Source organism: Thermobia domestica, chromosome 14, assembly GCF_964235325.1.
Source record: "Thermobia domestica chromosome 14, izTheDome1.hap1.1, whole genome shotgun sequence".
NCBI lineage: Eukaryota > Metazoa > Arthropoda > Insecta > Zygentoma > Lepismatidae > Thermobia > Thermobia domestica.
This window is the reverse complement of record NC_137467.1, coordinates 72,702,871-72,722,103: the sequence shown is the minus strand read 5'-3', so window position 1 is coordinate 72,722,103 and position 19,233 is coordinate 72,702,871. Positions and strand designations below refer to the sequence as shown.

Below are 19,233 nucleotides of genomic sequence, written 5' to 3'. Positions count from 1 at the left end.
TTCCACTTTTAATACAAGGTTTTATAGTTGGAAAGATACATCTTTTTGAACTGGTTTATGTAGAAAAAAACTTTTACGGCAATTTCTTTGAGAAAGAAGTAACAACTTAACACTGGTACCGTGAGAGACCTGTAGACACTAACAAAGTGTGAGAATTTCTCTTAGGGTATGCTTCGTCTTTGTATGAAGAATGATATGGTGCAGTGTGGTGTTACATTGGATATGACACAAGATGGGAACAGGTGGAGGACAGCGAGCCGAAAAGCTGATCGCAGAACTGGGAAAAAAGTTTAGAAAAAGAAGAGCAGGAACTATAATAGATAGCGAGAAACAGTTTCTTTGATATGAATTTTGTATCCCAAAAGCAGGCTCAATCTTGGCTTTATATATATATATATATATATATATATATATATACCGGGTGTTCTAAAAATGGCGCCCATGGACCATAGAGCACTATTCTACAGGTCAAAATAAAGCGAAAATGTTACATGATGATTTGCCCACCGGGGCCTCCTTCAGCCGCAATGAGGAATCAAAATTTCACAATGTAGCAACGTCGCAGATTAACTTGGAGCCATTAGCATTACTCTACGAATACAACAAACAGTTGAATCGATTGCTACAGGTAATAAGTGATGCTACTGTCAATCAATATCGACTTTGTCTGCCGTGTGGAAAGAATCGATATAACTATTTGATAGATCGGTAGGTCTAATCTATGGTTCTTTATTTGCGACGTTGCCACATAGTGCAATTTGTGTCTCCAGACGAGGACTCGAAAGATATACAAATATATATATATATATATTCTGCTTTATTTTGACTTGTAGAATAATGCCCTGTGGTCCGTGGGCGCCATTTTTAGACACCCGATATATATATATATATATATATATATATATATATATATATATATATATATATATATATATATATATATATATATGTATATATATATATATATATATATATATTAATAAAAATGTAGGAATGTTATAGTATCGGTAGTGATGAGTATCCACTGCCTGTCAACTCAAAATTAATGGTTTTTATTTCTTCTTTGTGGAAGTAAGTAAAAGAACCGGGAGGAATACTTAAGTAAGCAAACTTTATTAACACTGAGAGAGATTATATGAAAATGCAAAAACACAATAAAATTACATTGAAATAAAGTAAATTTTGTATACACGAGAGACCTTACTTGGCTCAGATTTTTCTCTAATTAAGATTTTACAAAGAGAAAAAGGTCTTACATGAATGTTAAGTGTTCTCTTACCCACATGACTGAATTTTCCCCTCGCCTTTGGCTGCTTCCGTCCTCCTTAGCCAGCCTGGATATTCTCTGTATATTCCCCACTTTATCTCTCTTTAAACAATTAAGAGGCCTTATATATAAAAGAAAGTGACTGGGTGACCTAATAACTCTTAAACCATCCGACGATCTCAATTAAATTTTTAACATAGATGAGGTTCGGGCGTGGGATGGTTTTTAGTATTTCACTTTGATGGTACAACTTAGGGGAGAGGGATGGGGGGGAATATATAAAAATAATCGAAAATGACCAATATTAGTATCACATCCATAGTTTTCGGGGTCGCTGAGATGAACAGTGAATCTTTCGATGCCGTTTAAATCCAGATTCAACCCCGCAACTTGAGGGACAGGGAAGATATATATTGAAAATGTCCGATATTAGTGTCGAATTCATACTTTTTGGGGTCCCTAAGTTGATTTGGTGACAGTTTCCGTGCCCTTTATGTCCAAAATGAAACATATTCTCCCCATGCGGAGAACGGACATTCTGCATTCCCTCTATAAAAACTGAAAGTTGTAGAAATCTCTCAGGTTTAATATTTGATTTACATAGAGTAAAACGGTAAGAAATAGCGAGATTGTTTAAAATATAGATTCAACATCAAAAGAGTAGGTTCTACCACCCTTTATCCATCTGTTAAAGCCTGAACTCATGAATCTACCACTTGTATTTAGAATATTTGATCTCCTATATTTACAAGTTTACCGTACTGTGAAATGTAAACCGAAATAATTTTTGAAAACGAAAAGTCACCCATCATGTACAAATGGGTAATGGAAAAAGTTACCATAACAAAATTTGAGTTTGTAGTCAAGCGAAGTGGGATTCAAGACAAGGATATTGAAAACAAGTGAGTTTCGTTTCACATTATGAAACCACGGAAAGCTTCCAAACTATGCTAATTAAATCCTGAAACCGAAAATAGTAGATCTGTAACTTCCGGTTGGGGTAGAGGAATATGGCAGAGATGGAGCAGTCCATCGGATGCTGAAATCATGTCAAAACAGATTCCCACTGTCTGTTAAAAATATTACTATGTAGGAATCAGTATTGAAACCGGAAGTAGTAGTCACTTGTTGCATATTCTTGTCTTACTAGTGCCATAATAAAAAGCATCATTAGTGTGTATTTCAGGATCAGTATTATCTACATAGTTTGAGTAGCTCTTCGTTTTCCGATTTATCTATTTACCAACATAACACATAAAAATTATCAACATAACACATTTCTGATTTTTTAATAAAACAGATTACTCTTTCATGATTATCCAGCCTTTTCGCAAATATTATTGAAGCAATATAATACGAAAATAATCTGAAATTACGTATTTTCTTTTCCCTAGGAATTCGGAGAAGTCCCAGCGTTCGCAGCTTGATTTGTGTGTGGTTGTATTTAGAACCCACAGCCAAGCGTATCCAAAAATTGGTCGACTCGTTGAACACAGTAAGCGCCAGGTTCGAGGTTTTGTTGGATGCCATAAAATGTTGGAGCCTGATTTATATGTACTTGTTTGTTTAGCTTTTAATCATTGGCATACAGGTAAGTTATTTTGTAATACTTATTGTGTTCACTGTATTTTCAAAGTATTTCTTTAGTCTTCGTTGCCTTCAAGATTGGATACTAGTTCTTGAGAAATTAAACCTTTTTCAGACATGAATACGCAGAAAATTCATTTAGCTTTTTACTTCTGTTAAGAAATTCTGATTTCAAACGAAGAAACGAAATATCATATGAATAAAACTAAAAGTGGTATGGGTAAACGGCTGAACCGTTTGAAATGATTTTTTGTGTATAGTTAATACCTACCTAGAACTGAGTTTTTATTGTGTCACTTTAATTAAAATGAGTATCTAAAGGGGGATCAAAATTTCTGCCCAAAATAGAATATCTTACAACCCACTCAAGTTAGGATGATGAAATTCGATATATAAACTCCTTATTAAGAATAAGCGAAAACATATACCAGCATTAACAAATGGAGACTGAATTGTCCAAGCACAACACGTAGTTGTGGTACACTTGTGGTCACAAAAAATAGGACTGACTTCCAGAGACAAAAATCCAAGAAGTCGAACCTAGATCCTTACGTCCCTCAGATCTCCTTACAAGGAAACTGTATTTTCCTTCCATTCTGTTACAGATCAATGTGAGTATTCTGTAATATAAATAGATCATCTGGACATTGCCTTCAAGTAAATATTCAGGTAACATGTCGGAAACAACCATAAATATGACCTAAAAATCTATATATACAGGGTGAGCACAGAAACAGTCCCAGGTTTCAAATTAGTGTAAATTTAATATGCGAAGGAATATTTTGCTGAAATTTTGAACAGTGATACATAAACTCAAAAAGTTTCTGTAGCAATAATTGAAATCACAAACATTCGATGTGCGCGCCACCTGTAACGCGAAAATATCGAGGCGGTAATCTAGCTCCAACCACACGTTGTGAAGCATATCCGGTGTGATGGAGTTGACAGCATCACTGATGCGTTTTTGGAGGTCGTTCAGAGTTGCGGGTAGTGGAGGTGCATACACTTTGTCCTTCACAAATCCCCACAGAAAGAAGTCACAAACAGTGAGTTCAGGTGATCTTGGAGGCCACTTGCAAAGAACTTGATCATTGACTCCAGAGCGCCCTATCCATCGGTTTGGGAGGTCCTCGTTTAGAAACCTGCGTACAGCATGATGCCAGTGTGGCGGCGCTCCATCGTGTTGTAGAACGAAGTCGTCTATCTCTGCATTACTGAGTTGCGGAATCAACCAGTTACGTAGCAATGCTAAGTAACTTTCATCTGTAATTGTTTGTTCCTGAAAGAAAAACGGACCGTGCACCCGACGCTCTGATACTGCACAAAAAACATTGATTTTCGGTGAGTCACGTTCCACATTTACAGTTGCATGAGGATTCTGGGTTCCCCATATCCTTACATTGTGTCTATTCATCTTTCCACTTAAGTGAAATGTCGCCTCATCGCTGAAAATGATCTTCGTCAGAAAGTTTTCGTCGTCCTCCATGAAATTTTGCATAGTCTCACAGAACTCACGGCGCTTTACCTTGTCTTGTGGGTATAACTTCTGAACCAACTGCAGTCGGTACGGGTAACACCGCAAACGCTTGCGTAAGATCTTGCTTACTGTTGTTTGTGGCATCTGCAACTCTCTGCTAGCTTTACGTGTAGACTTCTGTGGGCTGTGTACGAAGGCTGCTCTTACGCGCTCCACAGTTTCCTCGGAGACTGGACGTCGCCCTGAATGTCCTTTTCTTTGATCACAAATGCACCCCGTCTCAATAAACGTTCTATGCCACTTCACAATGGATTTGTGTGTGGGTGGATCAGCATTAAATTGTCATTTGAAAACACGCTGCACTCTCACAAAACTGCTTGTTTTTGCAAATTGTAAAACGCACCAGCTTCGTTGCTGTGGGGGAACGCCATTTTCGATATTACTACCCTCTAGCTGCCCTGTTCAGAACTAGGATTCTGAAAAGATAGATGGGAAAATACTTTGAGTTTACTGAGCTCTGTACAAAATTTCATGTGAATATTCAATTAAATGTTAATTATATGCCACTTTAAAATCAGGTACTGTTTCTGTGCTCACCCTGTATATATATAAATGAAAGTTACTTTGTTTGTAACTTAATAACTCTTGAAGCACCCGACCGATCTCGATCAAATTTTCAACAAAAATGAGGTCCGGGCCTGGGATGGCTTTTATCATTTCACTTTGATATGCAACTTGAGGGAGGGGAAAATATATAGAAATGATCGAAAATGATCGATATTAGTGTCGAATCCATAGATTTCAGGGTCGCTGAGATGAACAGTGACACTTCAGATGCCGTTTAAATTCAAATTCAGCCTCGCAACGTGGGGGATGGGAATATATATATATATAAACGATCGAAAATTAGGGGAATAGAGAAGATATACGTATAAAAATTATCGAAAATGACCGATATTAATGTCTAATTCATAGTTTTTGGGGTCCCTAAGTTTGATTGGTCACAGTTTTGGTGTTCTTTATGTCTAGAATGGAACTATTCTCCTTGTGCGAAAAATGGGCATTCCCCTAGTAAATAAATAAAAAGTAAAAACTGGCATACTGCATGATACGAGATTAAGGCCTGTGGAAGGTACATCGTCAACAGAATAGTAATTGAAACAAATAGAAAAGGCAAATAGTCTTGCGCTCTTGATCAAGTGAATAACGTAATGGGTTCGCGTGCTAATATTTATTTTTAACAGTTCGAATCCTGACTAGGATTTTTTTTTATAAATAAAGAATCTGTATTTTATTGACAAAGAGCATTCATGTTTGAATGCAATAGATTTATATATCACTGCTATGTAATATTGTACGTTAGAACATCTATATTAAACAAAATCACAACTCCTTATTTATAAACTGAGGGAGGATTTCTATGATATTGAAATTTCTCTTTATTTATGCCCAAAGTGTTGAATGCAATTGCATAAGTTGGTGATGAAAAACTCGGTTTATAAACTCTTAGTGGACGGCTATTCGATGCGTTCGCAACGCGTTTTTATGGCTCATGCGTACGCTTGGAATACGTTGACCATGATTAAAATGAGGATGGCTAATCACAATGAGCTGCAAACGCGAAAGCAATAAAAACGCGCAGAGTATGTCGGCTCGAGCGAATTTGGTGCATTTCGGAACAATAGACCACCTGCTGTTTCGGAATCAGTAAAAGATGTCTAAAGGAAGGGGAAAAAAAGGAAAGACGTATTGCCAGTGAAATTCACCGTGCAGTAGTCTTTGTCTATTAATGGGATGCACTTTAAATCGGTTTAGAGCTCCCTCGTGGCTAAGCGGTTAGCGTACGCGCCTTTGGCGTGGGAGACCCGGGTTCGACTCCCGGCGGGAGCTCATGTGGTTCGGATTCCACGTTAATCAGTAGATCCACGTCTCATATAGCCTCGCTGCCGAAAGGGACGCTAAACTAAAATCAACTCAACTCAAGCACTTTAAATTCGTTGTCTTTTTCTTTACATAAGAAGAAACTGCAACTAAGAGCAATACTACTACGATAATCTTCATGTCTTCTCACAAGGAACCAACTGAAGCAGGTCATTCTGATTTTATCTTTCCAGCGCGGGAAATTAATAATAATAATAATAATAATAATAATAATAATAATAATAATAATAATAATAATAATAATAATAATAATAAAAGACCTGGAAACCCTGGCTCACAGTATAATTTATAAGTCTGGCGAAAGTAAAATTACGAGTAGCCACCAAGGTCACATTCGCTGCGGAAACACATCCTCGAATAGCCATATAGTTCCATGAAACTAAGAGAATATGTGTTTCAGCGTTTTTGAAAGTTCCACTCCTAAGGGGAAAAACTGGAGTCTATTCTATAAGATCTAAAATTCCCTTTCTTTATAGAGAAAGTGTCCATTGTAAGGATTTGCTTAAGTGTGAGATGTGAAAATCGATATATAAACTTTAAAATAAAAATTAAATACGTACGTATTTCAGTGTGTGCGGAAATTTCGCTTCTGAAAAGGGTAAGGGGCTAATTTCTATAATATTAGGATTTCCATTATTTATTCAGAAAATGTTAATGCAAGAATTCACTTAAGTTGGAGATGTGAAATTGGTTATATAAACTCTTAAAAGAAACAGGAATGTTAGTGTTTTCGAAAATTCTGCTTGTTGAAAAGAAGGGAGCAAAATGTACGATTATATGGAAGAATGAAAGCGCTTGACGGAAAATTGAGACCATGTTAGTATATATAGAAATGTGATATTTGGGCAGAAAACTTATTACGAGAGCAATCAATAAGAAAGATTTTAAAAAAATGTTCCTGCTAAGGGAGGTAAAGGTGGATCAGATTTTCTTACCCAGAATAGAGTATCACATAAATCAGTGAAGTTAGGGAGATGAAAGTCAGCATGAAACTCCTTATTAAAAATAAGCGAACGCGTGTCCCAGTGTTTTTTTTAATGCATTTTTAAGAAGAAAGAGACATTTTCTATTATTTTTTCTTCGGTATTGAAAGCATTGTTGTCTGTTATTTGTGATTCATCTAGCTGAAAACTTTCAGATCAATTTTGGAACATACTTAGTATCCACCTCGAACTAGGTTTCGGTCACTACTTTGATTAAAGAGCGTATCTTAAATGGGTATGGGGTTCAAAATTAATGAGGTAAATCGAGTTTCTCACGAGTTCCTCAAGTTAAGAAGATGAAATATGTGTATAAACTCGTCATTACAAATAAATGAAATGAAGTAAAATATTTTAAGTTTTATGTCCCACGGTTATGCCATTTAGGCTAAAGAAGACGACGATGATAAGAAATGAATGAAATGGTGGAACGAAGAAAGTGGGAGGAAATGGGAGAACCCTGAGAAAACCCACGCACACGGTGTTTGTCCACCACAAAGTTCACTTGGCGCGGGCTGGTATCGAACCAAGGACACCATGCACCAAAGTTGAACGCTCTATTAGTGAGCCACCGCGGCCCCCGTCATTACAAATAAGCGGACATGTGAACAAACAAAGACGAAATATGTATATAAACTCATTACAAATTAGCGGACACGTGAACAAACGTTTTCCAAAATTCCGGTTTCAAGTGGTAGAAGTTGCGATTTCTATATTTTTTCAAATTTGTATAAACATCGTCTGTTGTTTGTGATCGCATCACGATAAACGGCTTACCCGTTTGAAATGAATCTTGAAATATAACTCCTGTCTCAAGGTTCTTTTCATGTCACATTGATTAACCTTTTCAGGACGGGCAGGGATTTCAAGAAAATCGTAGACCTTTACTTTGGCTGTCCTAGCACCCCTCCTAATTCTTCCATGGGTATGAATTATACCTTGTTGGAAAGCTTATGAAACAAAGATTCTAGTAAGATAACCTTTGAGGCTACCGTACCCAACCCGTAGAAGAAGAAGAAGAAGAAAGAAAGAGAAAAAGTGAAAAATTTATTTTTTCCGAAATTTGTGAGTCTGGCAACACTGTTTCTAGTCGTACGCTAGAAAAAATATTCTGACCTGTAGGCCAGACATTGATAATAATTATACCAAAAAATGAAGGGCAAAGGTACAAAAGCTAGGTAAAAAAAAAAAAAAATCGGAAGATAGAATCTAGGTGAATCATCCTGTTCCTATTTTTCCGAGAAATTTTCGTCTACCCTTACGTTGGCAGGCTTGGCGACGCCCCTAAATGTCACACATAAACAAATCATACCTCGTTGGAAACCTTATAGAACAGACATTTCGGCAAAGTAACTTTCGTGTCTCTCGGACCAAACTAGTAAAAGAAGAAGAAGATGAAAATCATTTTTTTAAAAAAATACATTTCTTCAGATTTTGTCAGACTGTGGCAACGCTGTTATATACCGTACGCAAGCAAAAAAAAAAAATCTCAGATTTACGCCATACACTGGGGACAATGATATCAAAAAATGAAGGGTTTAGATTCAATAGAAATGGAGGGAAAAATTGTGAACACCGAATCTACGTGAATCATCCTGTATTTTTTCGATAGATTGTGGTATACGCTAACATTAGCAAGTCTGGTGATGCCCCTAATTGTCACAAACATATCAGCTATACCTCGTTGGAAACCTTATGAGACACCCATTTCAACAGGGTAACTTTCGTGTCTCTCGGGCCAAACTAGTAAAAGAAGAAGAAGACGAAAGTCAAAATTTTTGCGAAAAAATCTATTTTTTCCAAATTTGTCCGACTGTGGCGACACTGGTATTTGTCGTACGCAAGGAAAAAAATTCTCACATTTACGCTAGACATTGGGAACAATGATATAAAAAAATGACGGGCTTAGGTACAATAGGAATGGAGAAAAAAATTCGGAACATCCAACCTACGTGAATCATCCTGTATTTTGCTCGAGAGATTGTGGTATACGCTAACATTGGCAGGCTTGGCCACGCTCCTAATTGTCACAAACATGTCAGCTATACCTCGTTGGAAAGCTTATGGAACAAATATTTCAACAAGGTAACTTTCGTGTCTGTCGGGCCAAACTAGTAAAAGAAAAAGAAGACGAAAATGAAAATTTTTGGGGGAAAATCAAGTTTTTCGAAATTTGTCGGACTATGGCAACCTGTTGTTTGTCGTATGCAAGAAAAATAATTCTCACACTTATCCCCGTTATTGTGAACAATTGTGCAAAAAATAAACCGTGTAAGTGCAGTAGGAATTCAGAAAAATGCAGAATCTTACTAACGGCAGAGAATAAACTCGCATTGGTTCACCTAACATTGTTCGTCGAAAGATCATTGCTTTTCTTTCTTTTTGCTTCGGCAGGAAGATTTTGGAGTTGAAAGAAATGTATTGCATATTTACGACCATTAGGCTCAACTGATAACTACAGCTGACCTTGACCAGGCTAAAAATAGAACGGTGCGTTCTGAGGTGATAACTGTTTTCCTTTCTCTCTCTCTCTCTCTCTCTCTGTGTGTTTGTTTGTTTGTTTGTTTGTTTGTTTGTTCGTTCAATAAGTTCCCTTGTTGGAATATCTGTTCTATAACGAGGTATAGCTCATATGTTTTTGACAATTAGGAGCGTGTCCAAGTTTGCCAATGTTAGCTTATACCACAATCTCTCGAAAACATACAGGATGATTCACTTAGGGTCGGCGTTCCGAAGTTTTTTTTCTTCACTCCTATTCCACCTAAACCATTCATTTTTCTACATAGTTGTTTCCAATGTCTGGCGCAAATGTGAGAATTATTTTGGTTGCGTACGACAAATAGCAGAGTTGCCATAGTCCGACAAATTTCGAAAAACTTGAATTTCCCCCCAAAATTTTCATTTTCGTCTTCTTTTTCTTTTACTAGTTTGGCCCGACAGACACGAAAGTTACCTTGTTGGAATATTTGTTCCATAAGCTTTCCAACGAGATATAGCTGATATGTTTGTGACAATTAGGAGCGGGGGGCGCGGGGGCTCAGTGGTAGAGCGTTCACCTCTGGTGCTTGGGGTCCCGGGTTCGATCCCAGCCCCCGCCAAGTGAACTTTGTGGTGGACAAACACCATGCTCGCGGGTTTTCTCGGGGTTCTCCCGTTTCCTCCCACTTTCTTCATTTCACCATTTCACTTATCTCATTATCACCGTCTCCTTTAGCCTAACCGGCATAACCGTGGGACGTAAAACTCAAAGATTTCATTTCATTTTCACAATTAGGAGCGTGGCCAAGCCTGCTAATGTTAGCGTATACCACAATCTCTCGAGCAAAATACAGGATGATTCACGTAGGTTGGATGTTCCGAATTTTTTTCTCCATTCCTATTGAACCTAAACCCGTCATTTTTTTAATATCATTGTTCCCAATATCTGGCATAAATGTGAGAATTTTTTTTCCTTGCGTACGACAAATACCAGTGTTGCCATAGTCGGACAAATTTGGAAAAAATTGATTTTCCACCCAAAATTTTGACTTTCGTCTTCTTCTTTTACTGGTTTGGCCCGAGACACACAAAAGCTACATTGTTGGAATGGCTGGTCTATAAGGTTTTCAATGCAATATGAAATATGGCTTGTGAGTCTGTGATAATTAGGAATGTCGCTAGGGCTGTCAACGTTAGAGTACATTACAGTGGATACTGAATAATATACAGGTTGTGTCACGTAGGTGTGGATTTCCGAATTTCTTTTTCCATTCGTATTGAACCGACGGGTTTGACTTTTGTGTATCATTGTCCCAAATATCTGTCGTAAATGTGAGATTTTTTTTTCTTGCGTACGATGAATAACAATGTTGCCAGAGTTCCTCAAATTTGATTTTTTTTTTTTTGTCTTTATAAGAAAATATACAATAAGAAAAAGGGTAAATCCAATACCCCTCCTATTCACCCCTCTCAAGCCCAAAAGTCATGGACTGGGTATGGCTAGTAAGTATGTTCACTTGTCTCTATGGATGCCATTTTTTATCCTTGTAGCTCCATCAGGAGGGTACCTCCCCCAAATTCTGAAGGGAGAGAGAGAAAGCTATAAACACCCAACTGTGCCCCCCTCCCTCTTCACGGCGGGACCCACTACATGAATGATATACACAGGATTAGAAAGTTCCATCCTTTCTGAAGAGATACATACCAAAATCATATCTCTAGGTTAATTAGGAGCTGAGCTAGAGATGTTTGAATTGCTGACTCAAGGGTTGAGCCGTTCGTCCTGAAAAGGTTAAGGAACGTATCCTAGTGGGATAGGGGGTTCGAAATATACGCCAAAAAAACAGTATATTTTATGGGTTTTTAATTACACTTTCATTGAAGTGTATATCTTATTGGGAAAACAGTTTCTATATTTTCCATAAATCTATCCTAACCGTGCAAAGAGCGGGCATTTTAGCTAGTTTTTTATAAAACTTTAGGGACCCAAGTGCTTGGTAAATTTGTTATATACCCTTTCGTTTATATGACAAAATACACAAATATGTATACCAAAGTAAACCGTATGGTAAGTTAGTTTTTTAAATAAAAAGTATTGTAAAGGAACAGGATATTAACGGTTGATGATATGTCAGAAAATAAAACTCATAATGATGTAATCTACATCAAAAAACACCTGCTTCATGCCAAAAGAATCCTCTACAGCAGGAACCAACAAACTTGATTACCTTCTAGGTTTCATTGCTTGTAACAAGGTGCAGTGGATAGAATTGTTAACTGACGAATGGAACAGTGGCGGCGTAAGGCAAACTGGGGCCCGGGGCCAGCGAAGTAGATCGGGGCCCCTTCTCGAACAATCATGATTTATGCACTGTTATTTTGGACATTCATTTGCATAATCATCCTTCCTGTTTACTCCTCCTCTCCCCTTTCCCATTGGCGTGTGTGTTTAAACCATCTTAATTTGGGATATATTAAATAAACGAGGCTGAAATTAAGCATTCCTCTATAATTTTATAATGTTCAGAATCGCCTTTAGGATGGTATCTAAAAATAAAACCGGACCTAATTTTTAAACAAAGGACACGATAGATAAAAAATTAGAGATACAATTGTAACGGAAACTACAACCCACACCAGGAATAACATAATCTTAAGAACAAACAAAACGCAACAACAAAGAATCCATAATTTATCCTACACCTATCCTGTACTATCCTAGTTCAAACGTGTAATGTAATTAGATGGAAAAGTGGAAGTAATCTAATAATACATTTAGAGACAAATTTACGCACAAAATGTAACAATGAGTTGATATTGAAAAAATTCCAAATAATAATTTAACCGATGCGATTTCTAAATGAAAGCTCTAAGTTTTCTAGAATTTTCTTATTCGGTTCTCGCCTGTGGTGTTTTTCCTGTTCAATTTCTGATATGGTTAAGTTTTATTCATGGTTTCTCATCTGTCTGAGTTTACGCCAAAACGGTTTTATTTGATTATATTTTTCTCCTACAATTAGTCCCATTCACTTTAACATTCGGTTTCTCTCTAATGATCATACATGATACTTAAACACTTTCTTAAAAACGAATTATTAGTAAATAGTGGCTAGAATATATTTTATTTTCATTTATCTTTTACTAGGTTTCTCTGCAGTGATAATACACGATCTATTTAGTCCCACTGCTTTAGCCGAAATATCAATGAACAGTTAAGCACTAGAATGTTCCTCTCCAGCTTGTCTTTTTGGATCAAAAGATTCGATATATTTCAATCAAAAATTTTCTTGTGCGCCTTATACGTGGCCAACTACATATAGTGTATCCTAACCCAAACCATTACTTAAACTCAGTATAGTATGCTTGTGCCGTAAAAAAAAAAAAAAAAAAAAAAAAAAAAAAAAAAAAAAAAAAAAACTCAATTTAGATGCCGTTCAAAAAATTTGTGGCCCCTGATCCAAAACTAATTATTGGCCAAGATCTCAATCTTTTGATGCATTTTTGGATCATTTCTAAAATTCTTGTTTACTATTGTTTCCAGATTTCACAATTGATTTATGATTACATTACTTTGTATTTAATAATTCAATCATATTTATATTCTGTCACTTATGACTATTTCCATTACCACTTACTAACACACTTAGTATTAGAAAATATTATAACAAGAAAACATGAATACATTGAATAATTGTGGATATATCATAGATTACATATGTGAGCTCAGACTTCTACTACGGGTAGAATCTACTACGTACTTTTCATTATCGCTATCACCAGTTAATTGACAGATTTTTACGGCTTTTTATTATTCTTTTGGCACTTTTCTAATTTTATTGTCTTAAGTTGAAACATGAAACTACTTTCGACGATAGTTCCACTACCTTATAAGCCTGAATATAGAATAGAATAGAAATAAGTATAATTGAAAGGGATTTGCTGCTGCCAGTAGCCAATCAGAAGAAAGATATCTTAGCCGTTGTATGTATATTCGATTGTACAGTTATCCTTTATCACATAGTGTCTGATGAAGCCAAAGAGTTAGTTGGCGAAACTGTAACACGTGTTAAATTTTAGCGAAAATATATAGTTTTGCTCAGCACATAATTAGTTTATATTTACTTATTACCCTATTCCACCAGCATTCAGAATACTACCTTTCATGCTCTGGTAGCTGTGAAAGTTTCAACTATATTATAAAAATCCAAAGTAGATGCTATTTCATTTTCGATAGAAAGAATGGCCAGATTCGTGAGTCTTTCTTGATTCATTTTGAAGAGCAAGTATCAGCTTCATTTTGCTGGAACACCTTTAACGTGATGCGACAGATACGGGCAGTGTGATCAAAATCTGAAGAGAGGTTGCCAAACTTTTGTAAGCTTCAAGCCCCATTGAAGGCATATTTCAGTATGCCTTGTGGGGAAAAGTTAAATTGTTCTTTAGCTTTCTGAGCACATCTTAGTGAACGGATTACATTCTTACAATCCTGAAATAATTCTACGGCATCCAGGTCATTTGGGTAGAACAAAGCCAAATCCGAGCAACATGCTTTTAGCCTTTCCTCGCTCTCAACTTGTAGCTGCTGCACAAAGTTGGCAAAGTAAAAGAATAGTTCTATTCTATTTTCATCTAAATATAGAAGGAAGTAGTATAACATATAATTCACGTAAATTATTTTTTCTTTTGAATATTTGAACATTTGTTTTCTTATTGAACATTTTCTTCACTTTAAATTTGTGGGCTGAAGTGTAAATTCATGCGCCAAAAAACAAAAGCGAAGAAGGGGAAACCAGCTAAGGAAAAGGATTTCGCTCGCTGAAAATTAGACTTGTGAAGGACAAAAGAAACAAGACAGAAGTAAAAGAAGTGAATCAGGACTATAGCGTCACCCTAATAAGGCATTATGTACATTGATCACTTCTTTGTGCCCTTCCCTTGAACTGATAAATAAATAAATATATAAACAGTGATATTTTAGAAGCAGGCTAGCAAACGGGGCCCATTACTTGCATCATAAGACCTTAGAATGAAAACAGCACAATATACTTCGATTTTTCTTTTATTATATTTTAATCTAAGCTCAGCTTTTTCCTTTAAATTTCTCTGAGGTTGTTGAACAGAGTGAAACTTTTATTTTATTCATATTGTATTACACATACGTTTTTTTTTCCTTTAAATTTCTTTGGGGCCCCAAGAGAGTGACACTTTTATTTCATTTATTTTTCACCTACATTCAGCTTTTTTCTTTAATTTTTTAAGGGCCCCAAAAAGTGAAACATTTATTATTTTTTCACCTACATTCAGCCTTTTCCTTTAAATTTCTTTGGGGCCCCCAAGATAATAAAAATTTTATTTTATTTATTTTAAATCTACATTCAATTTTTTAAAATTTCTTTGCGGGTCCGCAGGAGAGTGAAGCCCTGAGCTATAGCTTGTTTAGTTTATACGGAAATCCGGCACTCATTAGTTTTATTCGGCAGATACTTCTGTTATTTCATCTGTTATTTGGTGTAAGATTGATTGACAATTAATTGAGTTTACTTTTAGGGAAGGTGTGGATTATAAATCTTGATGGCCCTCGTAAGGCTCATGCTAACAAGTTTCTTTAGTAATTATTTTTTACCTACCGTCCGGGGGCCCCCACAAAGTGGGGCCCGGGGCGGGGGCACCGCTCGCACCGCCCTTACGCCGCCACTGGAATGGAAACAACACGCTAAATCACAAGGAGGGTCTACAAAAGATGGAAAAAACTTCTATATATATGTGTGCAAATCCATGTTATGATATTGTTATTACAGCACTGGACTATTATGTCTAAGATAATATCATAAGAGAAAATGAATTTTAAAAAAATTATGAAAGAATGCTAAAATGTTAAGTTGGGATGGTCCCAGGGTTGGAAATTACATTTTAGATTCATACAGGGTTATGCAGTGGATTAGGTTGTGCAATATAAAGAAAATATTATGTAGATGCATCAATCTGGGACAATTAAACAAGTAAAAGTAGCTGTTAAATTAAACATGAATGCAATTGTGGATTTTAGTTTAATATTGGTCTACCTCAGAAAAGCAAAGGAAAGATAAATAAACATGCAAAATTTCTTATTTTTTTTTCGTCGCCGCAAATGGGATCGTTATTAAGTGCGGAGTGACGTAAATAGACATAAATATAAGGTACTGACTACTAATAAGGAATGCTGTTACAAGAATCGTGCTTTCTTTCAGTTGTCGGATATTATTAATTTAAAATAAGTAAGGGTTATTTTAACATAATGAAACACCAGCATTATTCTACCATTTTAAATATCGCAATTTCTCTTCCTGACTAAAGGAGAATTGCTATAAGATTTAGCTTTTTTTTGGGGGGGGGGGGTAATTTAAAAGTAGAATATTTTTATTTAGTTTAGCATCCCACGTTTATGCATTGAGACTAAAGGAAACGGTGATAATGAGATGGAAAATAATAGTAGAATGAAGAAAGTGGGAGGAGACGAGAGAACTCCGAGAACACTCACGCTCATGGTGTTTGTCCACCACACAGAAACAAACAACTCATTATATGTTTTGTAAGATCCGTAATTTTTAAAAATTTTCTCGTCGTGCTTGTATGTTTATTTTGAATACTACTTACAGAGTTACTTGTTGAAGGACTTTACAGAAAATGAATTACAGAAGTGTTTTATCTGTGTTCCAGAAGAGCCCAGTTTAAATAAAAGAACAAAAAAAGTAACTCGTCTGATGTACAGAAAATTTTATTCAGGTTTTGGTTTATTTTCAGCTGAGTAGTAATACTGAGATTACATGTAAATGGGAGTTCACTTTATTTCCTGAAATATAGTTCCCTCTCAACCTCCCATGCAAAAGACGTATTGGATGAATGACTTATTATTACCAGAAAACAGCAGAATGTTTTCAACTAGTCTTGCTTTTACCCTGCTGACTTCAATGGGTTTTTCATAAATCACTTCTTAGTCTTTGCTCCAAGGAAGGTAATTGGGTAAAGGTATGTTTCGGGAACACTCGAATTGGCAATGAAACAATTAGCAAATCGCGTAAAGCAAATGGTTAGTCATTGTAGTCTGTTTGTAGTTACGATATTTCCCCTACTTCCATTACTTATTTAATCGTTCTAGAGTAAACATAAATAATATATCTCATATGTGACTTAAAATTATCGTTATTTTCTGTATTTTGTTATTTGCTATGAACTATTATAACTATTTTGTTTGTCTACAAGGAAATTATCATATGCATACTGGAATATTATCGTTCAATTACTACCCCTGACTGTGACAAAAATGCAGGAGAAAAAAAGATTCGCAAGGATCTATGTCTCTGGAAGGCAGACCCACTTTTGTGACCAGAACTATACAGGCCATATGGTCTGACTGAAAGAACGTCAACGTTAAGAGTGAGAGAGTATAGCTGTTCTAGGAGCTAATGGGATAGCGTAGTGGTTTATGTATCGGCACGGTATGTCGAAGAAACTCCGGTCCAGTCATACACTTTTCATTCTGTGTGTAACATACCATCTTATTCGAAAAATTCTTCTTTTGATGGGAAGGGGGCAAATCTATAGTTGTGTCTCCATATTCAAATCGATGTTGTATATCTCATAATTACGAGGAAAATTGATAAATAGTTTAAAATTTATTTTTGAATACAGTTAGCACCCACCTTGAACTAGAGCTTTATAATGCAACTTCAATTAAAATACACATCCCCTAGCGTGTTGGAAGGGGAAGAAAGGGTACATTATTTCTGACAAAGAATTTCTTATGAGGCGCTCAACTAGGAAGATAAAACTCAGAATATGAACTCCTCCTTAAAAATAACCGAATACGTGTCCTAGCGTTTTCAAAATTCCAGTTTTAAAAGGGGAAGGGGGGTGTAATTGTTACAATATTTTAATTTATCACTTGGTATTCGTAAAATGGCAAAAATGAGGAAAGATTGAACCGTTTAAAATGAATTTCTAAACATACCATTTGCGTTAACCTGGATTTTTATCATTAAACTTTTATGGAAATGCTATATCACTCAGATATTTTCCATAAACTTGTTCTTCCCGTGCGAAGAACAGTCATTTCAGCTAGACTAAAAATTAACAATAGTTGTTACATGAGAGAATGGGAGGATTGACCAATTTTATATATATAGGTGAGATGAAAATTTATTGATGTGGAATTTAGCCGGGTAACGAACCCAGGCCTTTGGCTTACTGTGACGCTCTTTGATATTATACTACCTAGTCTGTTACTTATTAAAGCGCAGACTAAGCCTTGAAATCACAACACCACATAAACTCTACCGAAACTTAGTTGTTTTTGAAAAACCAGTGACTGTTATTAATGAACATCTATAAGGGTTGAACTCGATATTATTTGAGGAAATGGGAGCAATGTACTGATTTGTCTTAAACTGTTTCCTGTAGCTGGAAAACTTCAACGGTAATTAAGTTCCCTCTGAAAGCATTTATTGGATAAAAATTTCGTATGGCATGAAAAGATTTTATCCTAGATACTGTTATTCGTATTATATCTATATCTTCACGAAATGTACATTGATCTGCCAAAATAGTTCAGACGGTCAGTATATGCTTCAAGAATTGACAACTTTTTCCTTTAAATTCTTCTACACTCATAGATTAGCTAAACGAAATGTTGGTGATTTGAGTTAATGTTACTCTAAGAAGGAACTATCTCGTAAAAGTTCATCCTTGGCTTCTGCGATAAAAATAATTTCTTTGCCTGGGAAAAGATGTTGGTGTCTTATTAAGAATATTTTGAGATTATTACATTTCACGAAATTTTCAGCTATAATGGTCAGATAGTAGAACTTGATAGAAGCTGACAAAAGAATATGAGTATTCTCACCTGCTAATGCTTTCCACCATTAGCAACACGCACTTCCTGCTGTGATACCAGGAGATAGATACCTCTTTTTTGGTTCAGTGAGTGGCTATATGTGTTTGGTCAGTGGCTACTTTCACTTCTTTCCCACCTCCAAGAGTTGAGCTGTGGCCGTTCTTTCAAGACCTGTAAAATTTAACTAGCACGGCCTGTAGTTGCGAGCTCAGTAAGTAAATCCTTAGAGCTTTAGTCGTAGGCATTAACCCTTATCACAAGTTGAGTAATGGAATACACTCATTCTGCGAGAAGCTTCAGCCAGTCTCTCTCCCAGTTATAGCAGTTACACTGTCCTACCAAATAGGAGTTCACCAGTCTTTGGTAACCGAGCTGACCTTCCCCTTGATGCCAAAACATCAAGGTACCTAATCTCACGGTATGACTGCAGCCCGGCAGAAACTAACAAATCCGCGATCTCCTGCAATCCCAGAAGAGGATTGCTACTTCCCGTCCTTGTCTAGTTCAAATCTTTCAAAATCTGTGCTGAGGTAGTAGGCACCTCAGCCAGGACCCAGTGAAACTTGTAAGACGGCATTACTGGATACAATACTGAATCCTCCCTTATACTTCTAGTTTCCTTTAAAATTTTTCT

At 36.2% G+C, this 19,233-nt stretch overlaps 1 protein-coding gene across 1 annotated transcript in view; it reads left to right on the top strand.

The window, feature by feature from the left end:
* The window catches only part of LOC145669725 (calpain-D-like), a 92,026-nt gene that overhangs the window by 55,737 nt on the left and 17,056 nt on the right, over nucleotides 1-19,233 (top strand). Inside the window, exon 9 of the mRNA XM_081738047.1 lies at nucleotides 2,662-2,858. Within this exon, the coding sequence (XP_081594173.1) occupies nucleotides 2,662-2,858 (197 nt within the window). The remainder of the gene's footprint in view (nucleotides 1-2,661; nucleotides 2,859-19,233) is intronic.